Source organism: Dipodomys merriami, unplaced genomic scaffold, assembly GCF_024711535.1.
Source record: "Dipodomys merriami isolate MVZ:Mamm:240054 unplaced genomic scaffold, mDipMer1.0.p SCAF_7, whole genome shotgun sequence".
NCBI classification, from domain to species: domain Eukaryota; kingdom Metazoa; phylum Chordata; class Mammalia; order Rodentia; family Heteromyidae; genus Dipodomys; species Dipodomys merriami.
Window position 1 is genome coordinate 56891685 of NW_027206290.1, and position 25741 is coordinate 56917425.

A 25741-nucleotide genomic window follows, 5' to 3' on the forward strand; every position below is an offset into this window, starting at 1 on the left:
CTTCTGAAGTTCATGCTTTCTAGTATTTCTGTTGGGGACAGTTTTTTTTTTTCATTCCATGTATCCCTCCAACCCCATGATCATCTTTAAAGATGCCCAATGGTTACATTTTCTGTGATTTAATAAGTGTGGTGATTTATGTGATGTATAACTGACTTCAGTAAAATTCACATGCAGGTCCTTTTGACAAAGCAGTGGGGCCACTCTGGCCCTCAGAGGAGGCAAGGTCCTGGGCCAAGAGAGGCCATGTTTCACATTTACTAAATGGCAGTGGTCTTCCCAGCGCAAGGATGAGTACCATTTAGCTCTTGGACATTTCTAACTTATTTTTACTGTTTGGAGGCTCTTTCATAGGGAGAGGGGCAGAGATTAACTGGAAGAGAGAACATTATAGCAGGGGTGGAGGGTGGAGGGAATAAAACTGATGCTTGTGTCCTGGTGTTTGAAAACTAGTTCTATGGCTGATCTGGTTCTATGTTACTTTTTTTTTTTCTTTGGTCCAGTCGTGGGCCTGAACTCTGGGCCTGGGCGCTGTCCCTCAGCTCTTCAGCTCAAGGCTAGTGTTCTACCACTTGAGCCACAGTGCCACTTCTGGTTTTTTTCTTTTTGCTTATGTGGTGCTGAGGAATCGAACCCAGGGCCTCAAGCATGCAAGGCAAGCGCTCTACCACTGAGCCACATTCCCAGCCCTCTATGTTACTTCTTTAAAAATAGAAGGAAACAAATCTTGAGGAAAGGAGGAACAGACATTGGGAATATTTTTTTGGAGTCAATTTTCTTCCTGGTGCTACATGATTGAAAAATAGGATTGTGTTATAGTATATAGTCAGTAATACACAATGTGAAAGTTGTAGCTAGGAACTTGTTGACACTTCTTTAGATAATTAGGTTGATTAATATGCTGATAATGGCATTAATAAAAAACATTAGTTTCCTTAATCTATTTTGCTCATGAAATTTTATGTTTTAGTGCTTTCAGTTCTGATTTCAAGTGCTATGAAATGCTGGGGTATAGCAATAAATTGTTTATCAATTATAGTTTTTAGAAGTACCTAGCAAGTTAATAGACTTCAATAAACATTTTAATTTGAGTGCATTTAACATGCTGTGACAGAAATGACTGTGTCTTATTCACAACATTTTCTAAATATTTGCCTTTTTTTTTTTTAACTTTTTGAAGTTGTTTGCCATCTGGTTAGTTATACATCTCATCATCTGATCACATTGTTAGAATTAGTGATTTATTAAGATTACTTGTATTAAATACAAGGGTACAAGGCATTTTTATATTTTTTATAGAGTTTGAAATATTTGAAATTGGAAAGGATTGTTTACTGACTCCTATTTCTTCACTGAGAACAAATACAGTTGGTATTTCTTCAGTTGGTGAAATACCAAATCATTTGCACAGATAAGTTGCTAATAAGGATCTGTGCACTGGTTAGTATCCATTAATTCCACATGCCAGTTTTTTTCCTTTCTGTAGGAAGGAAAGACAATAATATCCACTCACTAAAATCTTTCCTAGAACAAAAAACCACCACCCTCCTGACATTTGATGCTATCAGAGTCTGGAGTTGGTACCAATGAACTGCAGGGTATGACTTGCTTCAGATGAATCAATTCAGTCTTACAGCAGAGAGCAAAGTCAGGGAGACATTTCTATTCTTGTTTCCTTTTTCACTAAGAAGATGGTAGCTTTTGACACTAAGAACTAGCAAAAGAAGGACAAACATTACAAAAAAAGTCAACTGAGAATCCCTATAGTATTATTTGAGATAAAGTGAAGAGTGAAATGGCCACTGAATGATAGCATGTGGGTGGGTAAGACATGCTGGTTTTCTTTTGGTGTAGGCCCTCCATTTCTAGACAACAGCATACCTTCTTTGGTCAGGGTTGCTGACCAATGACCTATCCAGTTACCACCACTCATGGTGCACATCATCTATGCACCTTTGTGGCCTGGTTTATTTCAGGGGCTCCTGGGTGGGAGACCTGGAGGCTAGTTTTGGCTGTAGAGCAGGGCAGGGACAGTGACAGGCACAGAGAGGAAAGGCCTTGGGAACATGACTTTGAACTTTGAGCTCCTGCTGTCTTCTTTTCCTCAGGGCACCTTTTTATTCTTTTTTCCTCTGCCTCTCAATTCAAGTATCACTTTCTGCTTCTCAGTGAACTAATCATCAGAGTCATCTAAAACAGCTTTCTGGAACCAACAGAAAATTTCTATTAACTTGGACAAGCAATTTTTAACCATGCTATATTCAACAGCTAGGGACATTTTCTTCCCTAAGTTACTGCCCAGTAAAAAGAAGCTGATTTTTATCAAAAGAAATTTGCTTTCACTAAAAGAGTCAATTAAAGAACCACCATATATATATATATATATATATATATATATATATATATATATATATATATATATATATGGTAGAGTGAGATTTATAAACCCCATCAATTAGCTACAAAAGCAAATTATCTCCTAAAAGAGAACTGCACCATCAAGGTGATTTAATCAGCACATCTAATTACAAAGAAAAGTAAATGATTATTTCTTAGGACCTAAAGTAGAGTCAAGGAAAATTAACCCATCTAATAGGATATTGTCATCCTTAGGTTCATAATTTTAGCTAATAGTTCAAGGCAGCAGCTTCTAGTTAAGTACACTATAAAAAAAGACAATATTGTAGGTGATTGGACAAATTCCTGTCTGTTCTTTTCTTTGCCCTAACGTAGGATAAGATAAGGTAGGATAAGATCAGTATGTATGATTGATTTTTGCTGATAGTTCTTATAGTAGAAAACTACAGCATATTTTTCTTTTTTTTTGTTTTGTATTTTTTAATAAAGTTTGTAATCCAATGGACACACAAAACAAAACTGTGCTGAGGAAAACAGTTTCATAAATTAATAGTGTTAGGAGGTCTGGGGGCGGTCTGGGTCGCAGGAGGAGGGACTGGCTACAGCATATTTTTCTATAGTATATAAGAATTTGGAAACATTGTAGAAGTCATATTAATTTTTGAAAAGTAGAATAACCATATATACATATATGTTTGTTTTTAGGTTCAAGAATTGACAAAGGAGTGGACAAATAAGTGGAATGAAACCCAAAATATTTTGAAAGTAAGGACTATAAAAGGTGTTTGAGTTTTACTGTGCTGGCTTTTTACTTCCCCCTTGTCTTCTCAAACATAGCAATAATAAGCTTTACCTAAGGTAAGATCAATGGTTCTGATTAATAACTCTTTCGATATAGGAGTTCTGGTTTGGAAAAGTAGATGTTAAAGCTAGGAGTTTAATCTGTACAGATTTTGTTAAGATTAAAGGTGTTAGCTTTCATTGTTGGCATTTTCCATTTTTGGTTCAACATCGATTAGGACTAAAGGCATCTACTATTGCCTTCTTCTTTTGTTAAGGTCAATATAAAAACAATATATTAAGTAAAAATATTTTCTAAAATAGTTTATAGAATGTGCTTACATAGATAGCATGGCTAGATCTTGGAGATTTTTTTTTTTTTTGGCTGAACTCTGGGCCTGGGCGCTGTCCCTCAGCTCTTCAGCTCAAGGCTAGTGCTCTATCACTTGAGCCACAGTGCCACTTCTGGCTTTTTCTACTTATGTAGTGCTGAGGAATTGAACCCAGGACCTCATGCATATAAGGCAAACACACTACCACTGAGCCACCTTCCCAGCCTCGATCTTGGAGATTTTTAAGATAATAGTTTCCAGGAGAATTTTTTTTCTGAGGCTGGATGGTGATGGTATTCATTTCTGTCAAGATTCACTATAAAGGATGGCTTCCATTTATTTATGGTCTGGACTTTAAAATATGAATTTTCTGGTTTCCATTTCTCCCTGGCTTTGTTGCTAGAAAACCTCTGTCGTCTTGTTGAGTGTCAGCTACACCAGGTATGCAGTTGAGTTTGACTTTTTTGTTCTCTTGACATCTGACTGACTTTATGAACTAGAGAAGGCCATGTGGACAAATCTGTAGTCTGTTTTGAGGTCTGTTGAGTTTGAACTCCCTCAAAGTGTTAAAATTAAGCTTGATCTAATGTTGGTGAGTCTAGATTGATGAGCTTTTAACTTGATCTCATCTCAGGTTTCTGGCACATCCAATCACTGGTTCTTAGGGGCCAATTTGAAGGCCCAGATTGGCTGCTAAATCCTGCATTATCTAACAACTGCAGCAAAGAGCATGGTCAGTGTTATACTAAGAATTTTCCTTGTGCCATCTAGGCTACCTCTCTTCTCTGGGTTAAGAGGCTTTCTTATGGAGACAGACTTGTGCTCATGAAGTTGTAGGTGGCAATAGGTTGGAATGCTTTTAGAGACTTCTTCCTAGCTAGAGAAAACCCTGTGCTAAGGTGAGAGTTTACACATCCAGATTTCCTTCTCTTTCCCCTTCGTCATAATAAGAATGCCATGATATTTTGAGGTACTACACTTCTACAGCCTTTCCTTTTCTGACTTCCCTCCCTTTTTGGAGATTGAACCTGGGCTTCATGTACCCTAGGCAAATGCCCTACCACTGAGCTACAACTTCAGCTGCCTTTGTTGAGAGATTTTAGCACATGAACCTAAAGCCTTTATTCCCTTTTCCTAATAGGGAAGGAGTAAGCACCACCCCAGAGGTACATAGTTTGGTGTTTAAGCTGCATCCACTCTGGACCTTTGAAGACCAAGTTGTTTTCACTTCATGGGTCACTGTAATTTCCCTCAGGAAATTTGTCAATGAGGGAGGATTAAAATCTGCTCCATTTAAAGGAAGAAAGAAAAAATGGCTACTATATCCCTATGAGAAAAATCATTAGTATATACAATGGCCAGGCCAGCACTGCAAGCTCTGCAGCAGTAACTGCTTCTGCTATTGCAGGAGCTCACAGAGTCACTGTATTTTGTTATTTTATTTTCATTTTTCTTTAGTTATTTATTTTTTGATAGGTCCTTGATCCAAGGCCATGCAATGCTAGACAGGTGCTCTATCACTGGACTGTATATATATCTATATCTATATCTATATCTATATCTATATATATCTTTAGCCCATTATTGTAATTTTTGCTGGGTATTATAATGTCTCTGCAGAAGGGTCTATCCTGAAATTCCCAACAGTGACTCTTCTGAATTTTACCTATATTTTCTTCCTGTAAGGTGATTCTGGATCCTGATGTTAAATCTTCCCCTAATTCCAGTCCAGTTTTTCATGGATCTTTTATTTCTTGTGACTTTTCTACATGTTCTAGGTGTAATGCTTCATTAAACCCACCCCAACTTTGGCAATTCTCTGTGCTACATATTTACCTTTCTGGTTTTAGTTATGGTACTTGAGATAGGCTAAGGATAGGAGTCTAAAGTCACTATGTTGAGCCAAGAGCCCTTAACATAAGAGTTATTCTTGAAAAAAATCTCTTGAATTTCCTATAATATCACAACATCCTGAGTTCCTAGGTGCTTAGAAGAAATAACTTCATTCTTTTGGATGAGGACAATTCGAGGTCTAGTCATATAATGGGCGAGGGATTCTTAGACTTTCGGCTATGTGTATGTTCTGAGGAAAGGCACCATTTTTTTCCTCTTTTGTGGCTGGACCTCAGAGTCTCACACTTACTCATCATACTTGCTGGTACTATACCATTTGAGCCATGCCTCTGGTTAGCATTTTGCTAAGCCAGAGATAGAGATTCACAATCATTTTTCTGCCCAGGCTACCTTTGAATTGGTATTGGATTTCAGCTTCCTGAATAGGTAGGATTATAGGTGTGAGCCTTTGATGGAGAACAGCTGTGTGGTAACAGTGATTGGATCCTTAGGCTTTGTTCTGTGAATCTTAGAACTTAGATCTCCCTCTCAATGAGTCATGATCCTCCGCCAGGGCTGTCGGTAACCTAGCCTGCAAGTCATAGAGGATAGTGTCCTCTTCCTTATATCCAAGTTAGCAGGATCAGAGATGACAAGGTCAGTTACTTTGAAAATCCTCTACTGCAGAATGCGTCAGCTACACATGAAGCAGGCCTTAGGCTAGTAGATAATAAGGGGAAGTTTTATTGTTTCCTTCTTTGGCCCCTTTATCTTCATTTCATTAATCTTCATTTTCTCCACTCCCACTCCCTTGCTTAGTCAGGAAACGTGTGGGTCTCCTATTTAGACTCATCTGTCCTGTTATAGTTTTCTCTGCCTCAGCCCCCCTGGCATCCCCTCCTCACCCTGCCTGATGGCATGCCGGTTCCTCAGTACCCCAGGGAGTTGGGTAGCATGACATCCCTTGGGCAGTGCTGGTGTTGCTTCTTTAGGAATGCTTTGCCCTTTCTGTGCCTCTGTCAGAATCTACCTTGAAGCTCCTGTTCCTTCTCCCCCTCCTCAGGATAGATATTGTTTTCTTTCCTTTATGCTTTTCTAGCATTGGTTTTGTATCCGATGCAGCATTCATCTTCATCTAAGTTAGGTAATTTTGGTCTTTCTCCCTCTGTGCTAATGGTTATACACAGGAAAGCAAGAGCAGGAGCTGGCCAAGGACTGTATCTATTTGTCATTCCGTGAGCCAGCTCCTACAGCACAGCTTCTCACACAGCAGCATGCAGTGAAAATTTGTGGGGTTAAACTTAGAAGCAAAACCATAAACCTTTGTATTAATTTGCTAAGGCTGCCATAACAAAATACCACACACTGGGTGGCTTACATATCAGAATTTATTTGCTCACAGTTCTGGAGGCTGAAGTCCAAGAGCAAGAGGTGGGCAGGTTTGCTTTCTCCTGAGGCTTCTCTCTTCGGCTTGCCGATGGCCTCCTCCTCTTTAGAGTCCTCACATGGCCCCGCCTCCTGTGTGTTCTCCTTTTGGGTGTCTCAGTCACCTCTTTTTGAGGACAACAGTCCCATTGGATGAGGACCCACCATCAGGGCCTTATTTTAACTTAATCACCTTAGCTAATATATTTTAACTGAATCAAAGGCCCTGTCGGCAAATATGTCACATTCCAAATACTGGGCTTAGAACCTCAACATGAGTTTTGGGATAACACATCTGAGCCCACAGCAGCCTTGAGCCATATGAATGATGTGGCTAGCAGGAGGGCAGGCGGCATTTCTGCCCTAGTAATGCTCCTACTCATGTTCCTATCTTAATTTATCTTACTTGAAAGTCTCAGGTGAGACTGTGTAGTTTTTAATTCTTAGAAGTATAGTTTCTTTTGATAATAGACTTGGCTTTCATTTGAATCAGTTAGGTCCTTAGATGCTCAAAAGTGTGGTTTGTCGACCAGCAGCCTCAGGATCCTCGGAGAGTTGGTTGGAAGTGTAGACTCTTAGAGTTCTCACTCCAGACTTCCTGAGAAAGAATTTGCGTCTCTGGGGATGTGTTTGCATCTCCAAGTAGTGCTGTGCAGACAGGGCACACTGAGGTGAGGTGAACCATCCTTTCCTGTCTGCTCTGCCTTGTCTTGTGGTCGAAGCTGACTTTTCCCTGGCCTCCTTGTAAGACTCTGTGGAAGGAGAAAGCAGTCAGACCAAGCTTCACCCAGGATCTCCTTTTCTCTATGGCCCTATGTCCTGCCAGTGAACAGACACTTCTGCCTGGTGTCTCAGCCCTGACCTCTAGAAACATCCCCTCCTCTCGAGCAATTCTGTATTTTGTCATCAAAACATCGATCTATTATCAAATATCTAGCTACCATATCTAGTGGTGATGCTGGCTTCCTGTTTGCAATTTGTGGGTGACCTCATTCAGCTGAGTTATCAGTTCCCTGTTCTAAAGTCCCTAGCATCAAAATACTGTGGTAGTTTCTGTTTGGTGGTGAGACCATGTCTGACACCCAACTAACATCTGCTCCCTTGGCTGCATTGCAGCTGCTCGGGATCTGGTATGATAGACTCTTTTAGTGCCAGTCTCTTTGGTTCCTCTTAGAATAATGCTGTCCCCATTTGATTTCCATCCTGCTTGAGTTTCTCTGAAACTGGGATGCCTGTCTTGGGACCTGAAAGTTAATGTTGTGATGAATTCAGCTTCTACAGTTTGTGGCATCAGGAGCTTCCCAACATTCTTTCCCTGTGGTGTGGTTTTTTCCTTTTGCACTGCACAAGATGGTGCTGTTTGTTCAGGGCTGGAACAGAGCATAAAGTGCCTCCTCAGAACCCCTCCTGTGCACCTTTCAGCTTGGCTTTTTCCGAATCCCAGGTGTTTTATTGCTGATGAATGTGTCAAGCCATCCCTTAAAAGAGGACTCCCCTAGGTCTTTTTCCATTCCTGCTTGTTCTTCTCCCCATCTCACATTTAAGCCTCTTTCTAGTTTATCTGCCGTGCACACCTTTTGCTTTCCCTGTTTCAACATTTTATAGACAGTTAAAGAAAAAAAAAATGTTCAAGGCACGCTATCTGACTTCCAAAGAACTCCTTGAGCTTTGTGCTTCGGAATAAATCACAGACCTTTAGGACTGTCGCATAAAGCTGGCAGTCGTGTGACAGATGGTACGGCAGAAGGGAGGGTGCCCTCTATGCGTCTGTCCAACGCAGAGCTGCACTGGTGCTTGCGGCCCTGCGATGTGCTCTGTAGGAGCCTCTCCAGCTTGGGTGGTTCTTCTCATATTCCAAAAAGCAGGGTCTCCTCCTTGCTGAAAGCACAGCCTTTGACTGCTGCGGCATCTGCCTGAGTTTTGTGTTTTCCTTGCCCTGCCCAGGTCTCTCGACTGTGTCACAGAGGTCACAGGTGCTCACAGGCAGACAAAGTACCTGCACAGGGTGTTCCTTGGAAAATGACCCGGTTGATGAATATAAATAAGTTGAATTGAATATTTTCTCCCCAAACTTTTAACCATATGAAGTTGTACATCTTGTACCTAGTAAACAAATCGTGCTTCTCGAACTGTATTTAGAGGCTGGGGTATATTTGAATCTGTGCATTGATGAGATCTCAATACAAATGATTTAAGTTTAAATTGTGTTGGTGTCTCAGCTCTTCTCTGGGGGCAATAGGAGACACAGGGTAGTACCCATCCCTGGCAGGGATAGATTCCACATTGATGGAGGACCTTTTGCTCTTTTCAAATGGTTTAACTAACACAAAATATAACGAAATGAAATTGGAATCCTTTCCTGGCTTAAGATTTTCTGAGTTTAAATTTCATGAAGAGGCATACTATTAAGCCAATTTATTTCTGTTTTATGCTCGAATCAATCAGCTGAACTTTTTTGTCTTTGGAAGATTATGGCAATGTATAAAAGACTTTTCTCTGGCTCTCGGCAGTTTTCCATTTCATGGGGAAGACATATTTTGGGGAGTATAATGGGTTTGGAAGTAGAACTAATAACTGGGACTGCTCAGCAGATCTGCTAGAGGCTAGATCTACAGAGGAAATTTCCTGTGGTCCTCTGGATCCCTGCTGACCCATATATGTCCTCCCGGTTTTGGAAAGCCTATAAACAAAGCCTGGGGAAATGACATTTTGGTAGTGTCTCCTTTAAATGTAGTTGCTTCTTGATACAAGAATTGAACCTGAGGGTAGATCTGGGGAGACTTTTACTTACACATGTCAGTTTTCTTCCAGATGTTCCATTTTTAGAATAAAACTTCTCTTTTGTAGCCATGGATTTTGATCTTCCTTATTAAAAAAACTGCGTGTTTGATGGTTCAAATGCCTGACTTCAGATGGTCATACACATAGTTTATGGTTGGTTGTGATCATGTGTCACATAAGATAGGGACCCATTCTGAGAAATATGTCATTAGGCAATTTCATCATTGCGTTAACATTATTGCACAAAGTAAGATGGCCGTGACCTCACAATGCCTTGCCATAAGATCACTGGGCTCACTCTCATGTAAAGTCTGGCATTGTTCAAGCATCACTGTGTAGCACAGGACCATATTGCTGTTGAGCTTATTGATTACAAGATTGATATTTTTTTTTTTGTCGGTCATGGGACCTGAACTCTGGGCCCGGGAGCTGTCCCTCAGCTCTTCAGCTCAAGGCTAGTGCTCTACCACTTGAGCCACAGCTCCCCTTCTGGCATTTTCTGCTTATGTGGTGCTGAGGAATCAAACCCAGGGCCTCATGCATGCAAGGCAATCACTCTACCACTGAGCCACCTTCCCAGCCCACAAGTTGATATATTGACTTTTCATGTGTTTGGCTGAGCAGATTGGCCACAGTGGAAAATTTAGCCATCTTCCCACTACGGGTCTCATTGTAAAAAGAGTCGGGAGAACTCAGCCCCTGTTTAGTAGAGCTGGCCACATACAGTGCGTGCTTTTGGAATCCCAGTAGTTTTCTTCTGCTCTGAATTTCGGCAACTTTTATTTATTTTTCAGATCTTTTAAGTTTTTTTTTTTGAAGAAGAATTATTTAAAGGTGCTGAGCATTCTTTTGGCATGCTGCATTCCATAAACTAGTGGCTGCCTGTGTTGCTAAAGAAATTTCTAGCACAGCAAGGCCTTGGTGGCTCACAACTAATCTGAACTACTCAGGAGACTGAGAACAGGAGGATCATAGTTCAGGGCTGACCTGGCAAAAATCAAGCTTCTATCTCAAAAATAACCATAGCAAAAACAACATGACCCAAGTAGCAGAGTAGCTGCCTAGCAGGTGTGAAGTCCTAAGTTCAAACCCCAGTGCCAAAATAATAAGAGAATAAGCAAAAGAATAAGCAAAGAGAATAAGCAAAAGAAAAAGAGAAATTGCTGGTATTATGAAAATATTCTCTCTGTAATGGCTTCCAAGCCTGCCTCAGTTTATCCCTTACTGTTCTCCCATTTGTTCATCCTTTGCCCTCTCTCACTTTCCTTCACTGAACACAGGCTTATTAAGAATATCTTACATGTTACACACATCTCTAGGCACTGGGGATATGTAGTGAATGCAGCCCAGAGGCCCAGCCTTCATTGAGATTACACTGTAATGTTCAAATACTTTTTTTTCACATAATTGGACGTTGTTTTGTAAAATTCCCAGTCTTGTATTGTCTCATCCTCTGATTTCTTTAAGAAGAGGCCTAAGTACCTTTGTTGATAAAACAGTACAGCCCTGCTCCCATGCTTTGATGTTTGAGACCACAGATTTTGTAAAACTAGTAAGTCTGTCTTTTCAGTTAGTATTCTATTAAATAAATTTACTTCAAAGACAACTTACATTAAATAAATCTTTTCTCTTACACACACACACACACACACACACACACACACACACACACACACACACACACACAGTTTATAACCCCCTGGAATTTAGACAAGATTATGTAAATTTTTATCTACTAGGATATAAACTCCAGGAAGACAGTTTATGTGTTCACTGCCTTAGGTGACTGTTACTAGAACATTGAGGGAGTAAATTCATAAATGCATGTGGTTGACAGATATTCCTGGAGATGGGAAGGAATGATATTTGATCCTTCATGTTGCATCATAGGTCATTAAATGCTTGTAATTCTCTATTAGACTGGAAACTTCATGAGGTCAGAAGCTATGCTTTGTCTCCTGTTGTATCTCATAACATTTATTATTATTTTTTTTTTTGGTTGGTTATGGGGCTTAACTCTGGGCTGGGCACTGTTCCTCAGCTCTTCAGTTCAAGGCTAGCACTCTACCACTTGAGCCACAGTGCCACTTCTAGGTTTCTGGTAGTTAATTGGAGAGAAGAGTCTCACGGACTTACCTGCCTGGGCCGTCTTTGAACTGAGATCCTCAGATCTCAGTCTCCTGAGTAGCTAGGATTAGAGGCATGAGCCACCAGCACCCAGCTTCTCGTAACATCTTAATAGTTCTTTTTCCATAGGAAGAGTTTACTGAACAGTTGTTGAACTCAGCTACATTCTCCTATTTCAGATTGGTTCTAGGACAAGTTTGAGGTCTTTTTCTGTATAACAAATGTCTTAAAATGATGGTCATTATTTCTCATGATATTGTGGTCCAGTCTTGCATGATAGATTTCTGCTGCCTTCTGTCCTACCCTGGAACTGAATGGTAGTGATGGCCTTGCAGACATGCTTGTGCTTGGCTCCATGTCAGGTGGTTGTGATTGGGGCTTGTGTTTCGGGCCCACCATCAGTCTAGGTCTTCACCAGTTGGTTTAAGGGTCTTAAGAACTGCAGGTGAGGATAAACCCCAATGCATGTACTACTTTGTACTGTTTGCATATGGCTTCCTAGCATCTCATTGGTGGAATTAGTCATGTGGCTGAAGCAAGAATTAGCTGTGAAGGAATTACCCAAGGAGAACAATTATTCTTGCCAGTTTATTTTCTGCACCACTCCCCGCCAAAAAAAATTCCCACAGCAATTTAAAAAAAAATATTTTCCCTTCTTTCTTCCCTGCTTGCTCCAAAGTGTGTGTGTGTGTGTGTGTGTGTGTGTGTGTGTGTGTGTGTGTGTGTGTGTGTGTGTGTGTGTGTGTGTGTGTGTGTGTGTGTGTGTGTGTGTGTGTGTGTGTGTGTGTGTGTGTGTGTGTGTGTGTGTGTGTGTGTGTGCGTGCGTGCGTGCGTGCGTGCGTGTGTGTGTGTGTCTTCCTGTCAGGCAAGGAAGGAAGTATTTGAGTGGAAGGAAGACCTGGGAGAGAACTACAATGAAGATGACCTGAGACAGATGATTAGAAATTGTCTCCTTGCTTTAAAATCTGCAGACTAGCATAGATGGCCTTGTGTCTGACTGAACTGAAAGAAGTCCCTGTCAGTACCCTCAGGTAGTCAGCCCTTTTATCTTTTTTTGGTGTATTCACACATGCTTTCTCATTGGCTCATCCTAGATCCTTGAGGCAAGAGAATTTTCTGCATTTTCTATAGAGTGCAGATGTTAATTTGTCAACCTCTCATTATAGTATGACTCTGGCTGTTAATTTCTATCAAATCTTATTCTTCCTTTTCTAAAGTTCTGCTCTTGCAACTGTTTTTTTTTTTTTTTTTTTTTTTTTTTTTAAGATGCAAGGCAAAGTGATAAAGTTCATTGTTCTCTGCCACTGGGACTTGATAATTGGTGTGTGTCGGGGGGGGGGGGGTAGGGTAGGGTGGTAACTGTCAGCACTGTAGCACTCAGCAGGTCAGAGGCCTGCACAAGCTTCTTCTTAAAGCAGCTCTGACTTAGTAATGAGCAGCTACTGTATTTTCCATGGCAATCTCACCTTGCAAGAATCACTCATAAATAAAGGTATTCTGAGTTGTATGCTAGTTCTTACTTTTGAGTAACATTTCTGGAACAAAAGACTCAGAAAATAAGTCAATTGTGCCCTGTTAACTATGCAATAAATTATCAGAGATTGTTCTTGTGATTGTTTGCAGGGAAGCGTGTGCACAGATAGGTTCTTACTGCATATTTACTGCCACAATCAGGGAGGGGAAGCTTATCTGGTCATATGGAAGTGAGCTTTATGGACACCTGTACTCACTGGGTGCTAAATTGTCAGAACTTGGTTGAGCTGGCAAAAAGAACCTTAAAAAACAGCCATTTCATGGTACAGATGAGTTTGTTGTTCATGTTACCCAGGTGCACGTTTAACTCATTTTGGATACTTCTGTGAACTGTGAGTTTGGAGAAGAGGCTTTTTGTTTTGTTTTTTGCTTTTTGCCTGTGCATTATTCTGGCACCATTATCATTTTTTTTTTCTGAACTTAGCTACATTGACCTTTCTGTTTCTCAGTCTCTCACTGTAAGAAGCAGCTGGTGATAGAACCTGTCACATAAGGTGGCAAGTGAGTGCATGCAAAGTCATCTGTCTTTCATCATCTTAGATAAAAACCGGGTTGCCAATAGTGCACATCTTCTCAGTTGAGAAGAAAAGATTATCTGTCTGTCTACCTGTCTGTCTGTATCTATCTGAAAACTTTCTACATAGTGTTTTGCAGATATAATGCATATAAGATATTTTATTATGTAGCGTTTTGTGTTTTTAGTTTAAATAATGAATTTCAGTTCTAAACAGACTGAAATGGTATAGGGGTTTCACTCACAGAAAAGTAGTTGTAGAATGAAAACTGTGGGTTCAGGCATGATGTGACCAGGGCTCTGGTTTTCTGGGATTTTTCTTGAGTTGATTTCCCCCCCTCCATGATTTTGCATTATCTTCAGGGACCTTATCTTGGAATGTCCTTAGAATGTCAAAGTGAATATAGTAATTCAAGCTTTATATTTACCCACAATGTCATCCAAATTCAATTCCGAGTTTCTGAGTCCCCAGTAAAATTCTAACCTTTACATCGGTTTAATATGTTTCTCAGCCAATCCTGGTGGTTAAGGAGATAGCAGGTACTGACTGGCCCAGTCTGGGATTGTCTGGTGTTATTTAAACCAGCCACTGTGAAAAAGGGAGTGGGGTCAACCTGATCAGTAAGTTAGGACTCATCTTGGAGCTTAGTGAGGTTAAGGTCTTTGTACGTAGCTGGTACATATTGGGTGGAATGCGTGGCTCAACTTTGGTGACACTGTCCACATTTTCCAGACCCAGATTAGACCCAGTACCTGCAGTGTAAAACATATTCAGGGTGAATAGGAGATGTGCTTACTTGAAATATTCTTCAGTCTCAAGAGAAAACATATTTTATGACTCTAGAATCCTCTGTTCAGCTAGAACATTCCATGAAAGGGCCAGCTGAATGGGAGAAACCTCTCTTTTCTGGTGTTAGAATTGAATGATGACACACAATAACTCCCAACTAAACACAATTCCTTTTTCTCCTTTAGACTGATTGTGTGGGGGCTTTTGATGTGAGTATGTTCTCTTCTCTAGCCTTTCCAATGTAGTTTTGAATTTGGCTTGGTTTCCATTTGACCCCTTTGGCTTTACACTTTCCATCCCAGCCTGCCTAGCAACAGTTACTATGAGCGGTGAGTTGGCATTGCCCTGTGACCATATCACAACAGCAGGTTTTAAGAGATTACTTTTCCCTAAGCATCCTGGTTGATTTTTGCCTTTGCCTTTTCTAAGGATGACAGCAGATTTTCTTCACTACTGGCAGCAGCATTCTAAATCTCTTAGCAAAAAAAAGTGATGATTTTTAATAGGTATGCCATCTGTAAGACATAATTAACAAGTGGGCACCTATGGAAAAAGAAATATGGACTTGGGCTGCACACAGATATTTATTAGCTGGATATTCTGATACTTGCAGAAAGAGAAAAGGCTGTAAATCTCCATCAACTTATCTAGTACTTTATGTTGCATCTTTGCCAGCTAAAAGCAGCCCTTCCTGAGCAAATTGTGTCACCTAGATGAGAGGAGTTAGTTCCAAACAGCTGTGACTTCTTTTTTTTTTTTTTTTTTTTTTGTCGGTCGTGGGGCTTGAACTCTGGGCCTGGGCGCTGTCCCTCAGGTCTTCAGCTCAAGGCGAGCGCTCTACCACTTGAGCTACAGCGCCACTTCCGGTTTTCTGGTGGTTTATTGGAGATAGGAGTCTCATGGTTTCTCCTGCCCGGGCTGGCTTTGAACTGCGATCCTCAGATCTCAGCCTCCTGAGTAGCTAGGATTACAGGCGTGAGCCACCAGCGCCCGGCTAGCTGTGACTTCTTGAAAGAAAGTCTGAACAACAGAGCCCTCACTGACTGGTCATTTCACACTAGATCCAGTAGGCTACAGAGTAATGCATTATATTTAAGCCCTTCTTGGATTTGCCATTGAGCAAAGAATCATACTAGTGTTGTAGCAGATTTGATGGACATCAAGCTTTAAGTGGCTAAGACTTAATATCCAAAAGAATAGTGATTCTCCATGTCATAAGAAGTTGGTTATCCAGATCAGAATCATTTTGGGGGGGGTATCTCTGGCAGACTTATGGGAAGTGTGCAGAGGGGTTACCATTTTATAACACAATCTATTTGTGTGTGGGTGGTGGTGGTGGTGTGGAGCTGAACTCAGTGCCTGGGTGCTGTCTCTGAGCCCCTTGGTGCTTAAGGCTAGTGCTCTACTACTTGAGCCATAGTGCCACTTCCATTTTTCTTTGTTTTTTTTTTTTTTTTCTTTTTCCGCTTGACTGAAAAGTAACATTTAATAAGTACTTTCTTAAAAAAAATATTGTCAAGGTGATGTACAGAGGGGTTACAGTTACATAAGTAGGGTAGTGATTACATTTCTTGTTTAACTTTTTACCCCCTCCCTCATTTCCACTTCTGGTTTTTGAGTGGTTAATTGTAGATAAGAGTCTCACAGGAACTTTTCTGCCCTGGCTGGCTTTGAGCTGTGATCTTTAGATCTCAGTCTCGTGTGCACGTGTGCACGTGTGCACGTGTGCACGTGTGTGTGTGTGTGTGTGTGTGTGTGTGTGTGTGTGTGTGTGTAGCTTTTGTTTACAACATTCTACTGGTAATTTCCATTTAGGTTATAATGTACAATGTTTTGGTTGTCATGAATATTGATGTGAATATTCTTTCTTAAAAATATTATTAAGTACTTGTATTAAAGGGGTTAAAATTCCATAAATCAGGTTATGAATACAATGCTTCTTGACAATGTTACCTTTCCTTAAACATTCTTGAATCTGTTTTTCTAGGTGTATGCATTTAGAGGGTCCCTCTCCAGGCTCTCATACTTGTGAGAATCTGGTACCATCCTACGTTTTTCTGGCCTATATCTGCCTTATCTATAGTCTGAGTCCAACACCCCCATTTCCCTATTCAGTGCCTGTTAGCATGAGCTGACCAGGTTAGCAAGGCTTACTAGGGGTGTGTGTGGTGTGTGTGTGTGTGTGTGTGTGTGTGTGTGTGTGTGTGTGTGTGTGTGTGTGTGTGTGTGTGTGTGTGTGTGTGTGTGTGTGTGTGTATGTGTGTGTGTGTGTGTGTGTGTGTGTGTGTGTGTGTGTGTGTGTGTGTGTGTGTGTGTGTGTGTGTGTATACACTTAGATTTTTTGATCTGGATCTTATTCAGTTAGGTGATTAACACAAATTCTGATTCCTTGTTAATTTTTTAGAATGTCTATTACTGAGATTAGTACAGTTTCTGTGGACTTTTTTCCCTTTATAGGTTTTTTTTTCAGAGCTGCATATTGGTGTCTAATATGTCTCATTTGCTTTTGCTAGACTATGGGGCTCAGATATTATGGACATAGTTTGGTTTCAGCTCCTTGTATTGCCTTGATTCAATGACTGGTAATACTAATATTAATAGGAATACGAGTTGATTATATTCTTGTGCTGTCACTGTATGCCAGACATCATTCCCATAGAAGTAAAGAGCAAGACACATATGCAACTTCAAATTTTAGTCACTTTAGAAAAGTAAAAGAATAGCAAATTCTAATTGTAGTAGTATATTTTATCTCACAAAACACTATCATTTTGGCCTACAGACTTATTATAGAAATTATTATTATTTTTTTATAATATTATTTTATTTTATTTGAGAACATACTGTACAGAGGGGCTACAATTACATGGGCAGGATAATGCATACATTTCTTACCAAGCATTGCAGCCTCCTCCTTTGTTTACCCTTCACCTCCCTTCCCAGCCTCCCCCCTCCCCCCACCCAATTGGACCCCCCTCCCCCCCCCCCACCGACATTGTAAAGCTGGTTTTGACATGACATTTTGTACTTCTCATTGTTGCAACAGGTCCACCTGAATCCTTGAACGACTTGTTTGCCCCCATCTCCTCCACATGTTATACTGACATCAAATATAGTGAAAGCGGGGGTTACACTGTGGGGGAGGGACATACAAAGCAACAAAGAAATAATCTTATAAATGCGTTAGAAACATATGCATGAAATAAACGAAAACATTAAAATACATATTTAAGGGTTCATTTTCCTAACATCACATTATCTGACCTTTTCTGCTTGACTCATACCTATACTAGATATTGCAAATAAGGGAGACCATGGGACCTATGCTTCTTTGGGCCTGGCTTACTTCACTTAATTTATTATAGAAATTATTAATGATGTAGTGTGTAATTTTTCTCCCTAATAAGCCTTTGTTACCTAGCTTGAATTTTATATTTCAGTGCATCTCAATTCAGACGGTTCATTTGCATTAGATACACCCAATCTGCATTTTGAGTTCATAGATTTTCATTTGAAAAGTAGGTCCCATGCTAAGTATGTTTTAGGTGTACTTAAAAGGTTTTCATTAACTCCACTTCTAATTTTAAAATTCAAATCAGTAAAATAAAATCAGTTTGGCTATTGTATTAGCTCATTTCAAGTGCTCTTGTGTAGTTTGGTTAATTTGTCGTAGTTTATTTCATCCAGCAGCATTGTTGGATGAAATAAACTATATAACAATGACACAATAAATGATAGAATAGAAAATACATTGTATACTTAATTTTTCCATTTTGAAGATGAGGAAACTGAGGAAGGAACATGTGAGGTCAGCACTTGATCCTGACTTGAGTTTTGGGCTGCCTGGTTCTTACTGTTTGAAATGGATCTGTCTTTAATTACAATATGGCTTGTACCTGTATTTAAGGTAGAATGTTCAGATCCATTAGCTTTTGTTTGGTCTTTCTCATTTTGTGAAGATTGGTGGGAAAGTGTGTTCTTAAAGAGTGATCTTTGTTGCAAATTTGATTGCCAGTATTTGTAAAACTAAAATAGATGATGGCACCTCATAAACCCCATCTGATCTGCCCTCTCTGTAAATGTCAGGACCAGATCTCCTGTCAGTGAATTAATGGACTTACATCTTCTGTGTTCTGTAATGCTCTTTCTGTAATCACCACTGTGACAATTGCCTTCCATCAAGGTTGGTTTTGTCTTTTCTTTTGCCTTAGCACATTTCTAGTCTATTTCTTAAGCCAAGAGTCATGGTAATTTCCTGGGCATCCCTTTGTTACCAGTTGTTCTTACATTAATGATGTCTGTGCATCCTTCAGATATTTTTATCTTGAATCCAGCCAGCTGTGTGTTCTCTTCTTTGATAGGTAATTTTTCACTTCATATGCTGCTTGCTTTTGTGTAATTGTTCTTTACCCTTTACTGCAAGGATGGTTGTTTATATAAAAGAGATCTAAAATGTGCCCTTTGGCAAGGAAAGAAGGTCCAGATGTGCAGCAGGGTACAGAGCACTTCTTATGGAAAACAGTGATACAGCAGTAGTTAGCTATGCTTCACCTACATTTTGTTGTGTTCGCCAATCCCCGTGATTGCTTCCTCTCCCCCATGGGTGATGTGTGCATTGGATTCCTTTAGCAAAAGGATGGGCAAAAGCCAGTGCCATCTTAGTGGTAACATAAATACATTTTGAGGTATCTTGACTGTTTCTATAATTATTTAAGTCATATTAATTGGTCTAGCTTTTTATGCCTGCATTTCCCACTAACTGGTTGTATGATTTTGATCAAGTTAAGCCTTCTTCTTTTTTGGTCTTTTCTCTCATGAATCAGGTAGGCTGGATTTGGTGAACCCTTAGAATTTTTTTTTTTTTTTAATATGAGAAAACCTTGAGTTTTTCTGGGAGGCTGCAAAGACTTGTCTAAGTGAGTCCTTATTTTGGGGTTGTATACCCTTCATTGTCTTCAGTGAGAGCTTCTTTTTTTTTTTTTTTTTTTCCTAATCTCTTGCTATAGGACTATTTGTTGTTGTTGTTGTTAATGGACCATTCTTCTTTTTTCAAATGTGCCCCTAGAGCTTTGGCTCAGTCTGGGCATGTATGCAAATCATGAGTGTATTGTCTATGGATTTTCAGCAGTGAAACACATCCCTCTCTCTTGCAGCTGGATGAAGCAATCAGACTTATTACTTCCCTCTCCCTTCCCTCCATGTCCCTTGCAGCACTCTTTCTCTCTTACAAGGAGTTGTGTGGCCTGACTTGTAATGTTAGCTTGGTTTCTCCTGCTTTTATAAGTTTATGTACATGAACCATACAGAATATGTATTTTGTGGCTCAGCCTCATTGGCCCAGAACTGTGTGTATGAGATCTGCCTTTGCCTTTGCCTAGAGCTGTGTGTGGTGTGATCTAAGGTGGCTCTAACACAGTTTATTCATTCAGTTTTCTTTTCATTTGTGTTGCTTTCTGCTTCTGCCTATTAGAAATGGTGTGCTGCTCTGAGCTTTCTGATGTGTCTCTTGGTGAATGTTTGCTCTTGTTTTTCTTGGGTATATACTTGGAGCTTGATTCTAGGCCTATAGCATAGGTGCCTGATCAGCTTCAGGAGATACTGAAAGTTGTTTTCCAAAGTGGTACACACTTCCACTCTGACCTGCCAGGTCTAGTTACTTCATTGTTTTATCAACATTGGCTGCTTTTTGGGCCACTCTAGTGAGTTGTACACATTTTGGTTCTATTTTGGATTTCTTAATTGCATGGAAAAAATTTCCCATTATTTTTAATTATCATCATTTCCCAAATGACTTCCCTTCAGGTCTTGTTATCAAGTGAATTGTCCAGTGTTTAATGTTTTCAGACACTGGCTGCTGAGCGCTCCTACAGCCTTCTCCTGCCAGCTTTGCTCTGTACATATGGGCTTGGCCACTCCAGTCATCTGGGAGATCTGGTACTTACAGTCCCAGCCCCATCAGCAGTGCTTCATGTCATCTCTGGGGACAGGGACTCAGCATACCAGTGTAGTGATCTGGAACATTCCAGATGTGGCAGGTGGATTGGGTCCCTTATTTTCAGTTTTCTTTGTTGAATTAGATAGAATACTTAATCCCTAGTCTTCCTCTCCATCTCCATTTATGTCTTTTTAGTAATGGCTTCCAAGTCATTGCTATTTCTTTAGCCAGGTTTCAATTCTTTCTGTAAAATACGAGATCAACAGCTGCTATTGTAGTAGAAACCTCCAAAAATACTTTGAATTACTTAGAGCTCTTTCCTCATCTTAGAAAACCTTCCTGACAAGCATTCTTGTAACCTAAACAGTGCCATAATTTACTCTATCAGCAAAACCTCACTTAGCCAGAATTGTCATAAACATCCTGGTTCAGCAATAAAGCCCACTTGAATGAAGCAGTTTCTTAAGATCTTTATTGAAGAGCTTTAGATGGTACTCACCGGCTTAGAAAGCACAGGGTCATAGTGGATGCAAGACTTTGATTCTCGTCAAGAGGCATCATCTAAACATTTTAAAGAGATCTTTGTATGTACCATTCTGATCTCAATTCAGACTCGCTTTCTTGCTTAAGTCATAACTTCCTTGAGCTTTTTGGCCTCAAAAATGCTATGATATTTTGTGTGGTTTAATCAACTAAAAGCTATGGTCTTAGAGATTGTGTTTTCATAAAACATAGAGGGCTAGGAGAGAGGGACCAAGAAAGCACCTTGGTTCATTCCAGCCTCCTTAAATAAGGACAGTGAAGCCAAGAGAAAGTGACTGAATTGGTCTCAAAGTTCTAGAATAGCCATTAGGGCTAGATTCTGTTTTTATTCCTAACCTAGTGCTGTTTACTTGTGCTTCAGTTGTCTTTAAAAATAGCATCCTAGCCTATATCAGAACCAGAATGGTGCTTCACTTTAATGAAGAAAATACGGCTAACCCACGTTGTTCAGAATATAATTTTAATATGGAGGATTTGGAGGCATGTTATACCCAAATCAGAAACCATTCTATAATGGGTTTCATTTGCATTTAAATTATTCTACTTCAGAGATTTTTAAAGTTGGTTTTGACTGACTGGATTATATTTATTATTATATTAAACCAGAGTGTAAAACAAAATTGACAGGAAGTTTCTAGAAGTCTACAGAAGCTGTCATTCCAGTCTGTTGTTAATAAGTGAAAGTACTGTTGTGGTTAAAACAAACAGAAAGAGTGGCTATTTCTCCGTAGCTCAGTGTATATTTCCTCAACGGGCAAGATTTAATTTTGAATTAGAAAGCAATTGGCAGTGGCTATCCCAGTTATGGAAAAAGCCACTTATTCTAAGAGTAATAAATCCTGTTGGACAATAAGCATTTAATGTGGTAATAACCCAATTTCTAGATGTGTTTTGGTTTCTTAGCACTAGATGTCGCTGCAGTTAGTGAAAAACAAGTTGCCTGTTTCTAATGGCTGCTGTGTCCTGGTAAAGTTGTTGGAAAGGATAGGATGGGTATTGCTAAATGGAATTGGGCCTAGTTACTGATATTTTTGGATGCTGAATCTGTGAAAATATAGTAGAAGTAATTATCCAGGTGGAATGTCTTCTTATAGCCATATTGAGCATTGTTGCAGAAGATGTAAATGCACTTTCATATTTCTGGAGGTTCTATTCTTATTCTTTTGAAATAGATTTTCTGAAGTAGTGTTATGAGATGAATATCTGAATGATACTTTATATCTAACAGCTTTCTCAAGCCTGGCACGTTACCACTCGAGCCATGTCTCAACTACAATTTCTTTCTTTTTTTAAAATCTGGGTCTTGTGTGCTCATTTTGATGCGTTTGCCATTAAAAGGCTTCTTTTGTTGTTTATTTTGTATCTGCCCTGTAAATGACTTTTGTAAGTCCTTTTGAGAAGTAAATAATTTATTTTCTTCACTTTCTGTTGCCAATCATGGTATCTTTGATAATGTCCACTGCAGCAAAGCAACTGTGGCTCTTGCAAAGCAGAGCCAGAGTACTCTTCATTTGTTGCACCTGATTTTGGAGTCAAGAGGCTTTGTAGATGTGCAGCTCACGCTTTCTACAGGCTCTTCCCTCATTTATGTGAGGCAGGAAGGAGAAGGTACTGCCACCTATAGTGACTAACAGGTGGCAGAGACGTGGACTCTGGAACCCTCAAGCTCTGAAAGGTGCTAGCTCAATGAGCTTGAATGACTTACTTAATTAACCTCTCTGTGCTTCAGCTTCCTGATCTGTGAAACAAGGCTTACTGGATTGTTAGGGTGTTGAAAGGAGCTGCTTTTGGAGGCAGGCAGAGCCTGCCTGACCCACAGTACTGTGCTGTAAGGGTGATAAAGACATAAGTTCCATTTCAGTCACGATGCCCACTTTCATAAATGACGCTAAAAAATATTTAGCTTAGTCAGGGAGAGAAGTAAAATCTTGAGACAACACAGTAATGTTTTTTTCCCCATTTTTTTAAGTCTGGAGAAAAAGTATGTGGGCTGTTATTGTCATTTCATTTGGTCATTTAACTTTGAGCACATTTTAATGGATAATAGCTAGGTTAATACTAGAGCAACTAGTTGGAGGTTAATAGTGAGCAGAGTTAACTTGATTTGGGGTACTCCCAAGTGGAGGTGAAGTCTCTCATGTTTCTGTTTGTTTTAAGCATAACAGTATTTTTACTTATTAACAGCAGACAAAGATAACATTGATTCTATAACAGATACCCAAGAAGCGGTTGCTGGTGACATGGGCTTTGTTGTTAGTAGATATCAAGGCTGAGGTTTGTGTACTTCTCTTCTGCTTTCCAGAAACATTTGTATACACATCAACACATCTGAGATTTGTCGGGAGGAGTGAAGAAGGGCAAGGGCCCTTCAACCAAGTTTACTCTCCTTTTCAACACTGCCCAACAGCCTGAGTTCTTTGCAGAGCATGCTACATGACTCTTTCTTGCTGCAAAGAAAGGCTGTGAAATAGTTTTTTCAGCTGGGCCTATTTGCATCTGTAAAACAACTAAATATCTATTCATAAGGCTATTGTAGCTGAAGCTTACACATGCCTCATACAGGCACTGATCTACACATTTCACATGCAGTAATTCACTGGAATCTCACAACATCTTGCAATGTGGAGATTCATTTTGTTATGGGAAATGGAGGTTAAAGTGGGTAGGAAACAGCTCATAAATGATAAAGTTGACTCAAGTTCATGGTGTGGTTAGTGAAGATACAAAGGGAAGTCTTGGTTAGAACTTTTGGAAGATGGTAACGAGAATGTGTGCATGGGGCTCAGAAGAATTGAGCCTGGCGCTAGATATAGAACTAAGTTCATGTTGGAATTTTGGGTTGGGTAAGAAATGGTTTCTGATGTCCAGAGCTCAGAAGACTCTGTTACATTGGAGAACTGAGACTTGGTGGAAGCCGACTTAGGTTAGAGTGGATGATGTGCCAAGGCTGGAGAAAGAACATAGATCAGATCATGGTAGACCTTAATTTCCCCATTAAAGTGCTTGCTATTTCATTATTTCATTAAAAGAATATCAAGCTAGTTTAAATTCGGGACATATATTCTGAAGACATTTTTCCCGTTTAGTTTCATTATCAGAGCCATCAGTACTTCTTTTGAAGTGTCTAAGTAGTGTATTGAAATTTCTTTTTCATTTCTCTCATTTCACATTGAATTGATGACAGATTATTCAACATGGATGGTGTCTTAGAGCTGATCTTATCCAACCTTGCGAAGTCATGGAGAGAGATGTGAAGCCTGTACATAGCATATCCTTTGCTGTGTGCTCTTCAGGGTTACATGGGAAGTGGTGTCTGAGCTGAGGTCAGCATCCCTTCTGGAGCTGTGGTTGGCGTGTGCTATTCTGTGGCTCTCTGATCCTTCACTGGTTACTGTCATGTATTTTCATAATTTTCAAGTATGTATTTAATATTTCTTTCTCAGAGTCTTATTCCAGTCCTTAGTTTTATATTTGTCATCTAGGAAATATTTGATGATGGACTATTTCAGTATTAATATGGTTGTAAGTAGTATACTGAAATAGTGTGTGTGTGTGTGTGTGTGTGTGTGTGTGTGTGTGTGTGTGTGTGTGTGTGTGTGTGTGTGTGTGTGTGTGTGTGTGTGTGTGTGTGTGTGTGTGTGTGTGTGTGTGTGTGTGTGTGTGTGTGTGTGTGTGTGTGTGTGTGTGTGCAAGATAAATCAGATGTCTTTCAGTAAACCAGGATCTTTTGATATGTTCTTGTGGCTGTAAAGATGAAAGGAGTGAGAGCTATTTGCGTTAGACTTGCTTGTTTTCCAAGCATTTCTGTTTGACTCGGAGATAATTTTTTTCTTTCTTTTTTTTGTCTGTTGTGATGTCCAGAGCTTAGGAGAACTTGAATCTTGAATCTCGATTCCTTAGAATAAAAGTACTTCTTAATCTTTTCGGATTCTTTTTTTGGTCTTCTGTTATCATTAAAATGATGAAGTTCTCTATCTAAAGAAATGTGTTGTTTTCCTTAGAAGATAATGGCATTGTGAGACATGTTTTGTGTCTTTAGTTTCCCAGAGCTTGGAACACTAAGCTTGCTTAACTTAAAGAATGAATTATATGCCCCAGGTTCATGATGTACTCTCCTCAAGGTGGGGATTGGCATGGTAATACACATGAGCATGACGTGCAAGACAAGGGAAAACAGCAGTCAGTAGGCTGGCATTCAGTCATCGGAGAGGTTCAATCTTGTTGAGGGTCAGAGCAAATAGATTGATGTCATCACGTACCATTGGCAATGCTGCCATGTCACTGGCATTCATGTGATTCAGGAAACTTCCTCAGAGTGTGTGGAGGAATCTAATCTTAATGAGGTCCCATTTCATTGTAAAATTGGGCAAATAATAATTTTTATCTTCCTGGAATTATCTTTGTAAAAAGGTAACCCGTATGAAGTGCCCAGCACACAGCCTATAAGAGGGATTGAATGTATAGCAAATATTTTAGGGTACGTGGATTCCCTGATCTGACACGTCCTTCACACTGTGAATTGAGATAGGCAGGACACATATACAGAAAGAGCATAAACAAATAATTCTGGCAGGGCCAATAAAACTTCACTTATAAAAATAAAGTGTTAATTTTGGCATCTCAGCCCATGAGTGTATAGTACCCTTGCCCAGGAGATCAAAGATGCTTAGGAGAGAACAGAAGATAATGGTTGGTTTTTCAAACAGCTGTTCATATTTATTTATTTATTTATTAAATGATTATCATAAAGTTGATACACAGAGGAATTACAATTACATGAGTCCGGTAAT

The 25741-nt window shown here is 39.8% G+C and overlaps 1 protein-coding gene across 5 annotated transcripts in view; it reads left to right on the forward strand.

The window, feature by feature from the left end:
* The window catches only part of Kif16b (kinesin family member 16B), a 268617-nt gene that overhangs the window by 61752 nt on the left and 181124 nt on the right, over positions 1–25741 (forward strand). For all 5 annotated transcript variants that reach the window (XM_070006712.1, XM_070006715.1, XM_070006713.1 and 2 more), the window contains exon 12: positions 3064–3123. In XM_070006712.1, the coding sequence (XP_069862813.1) occupies positions 3064–3123 (60 nt within the window). The remainder of the gene's footprint in view (positions 1–3063; positions 3124–25741) is intronic.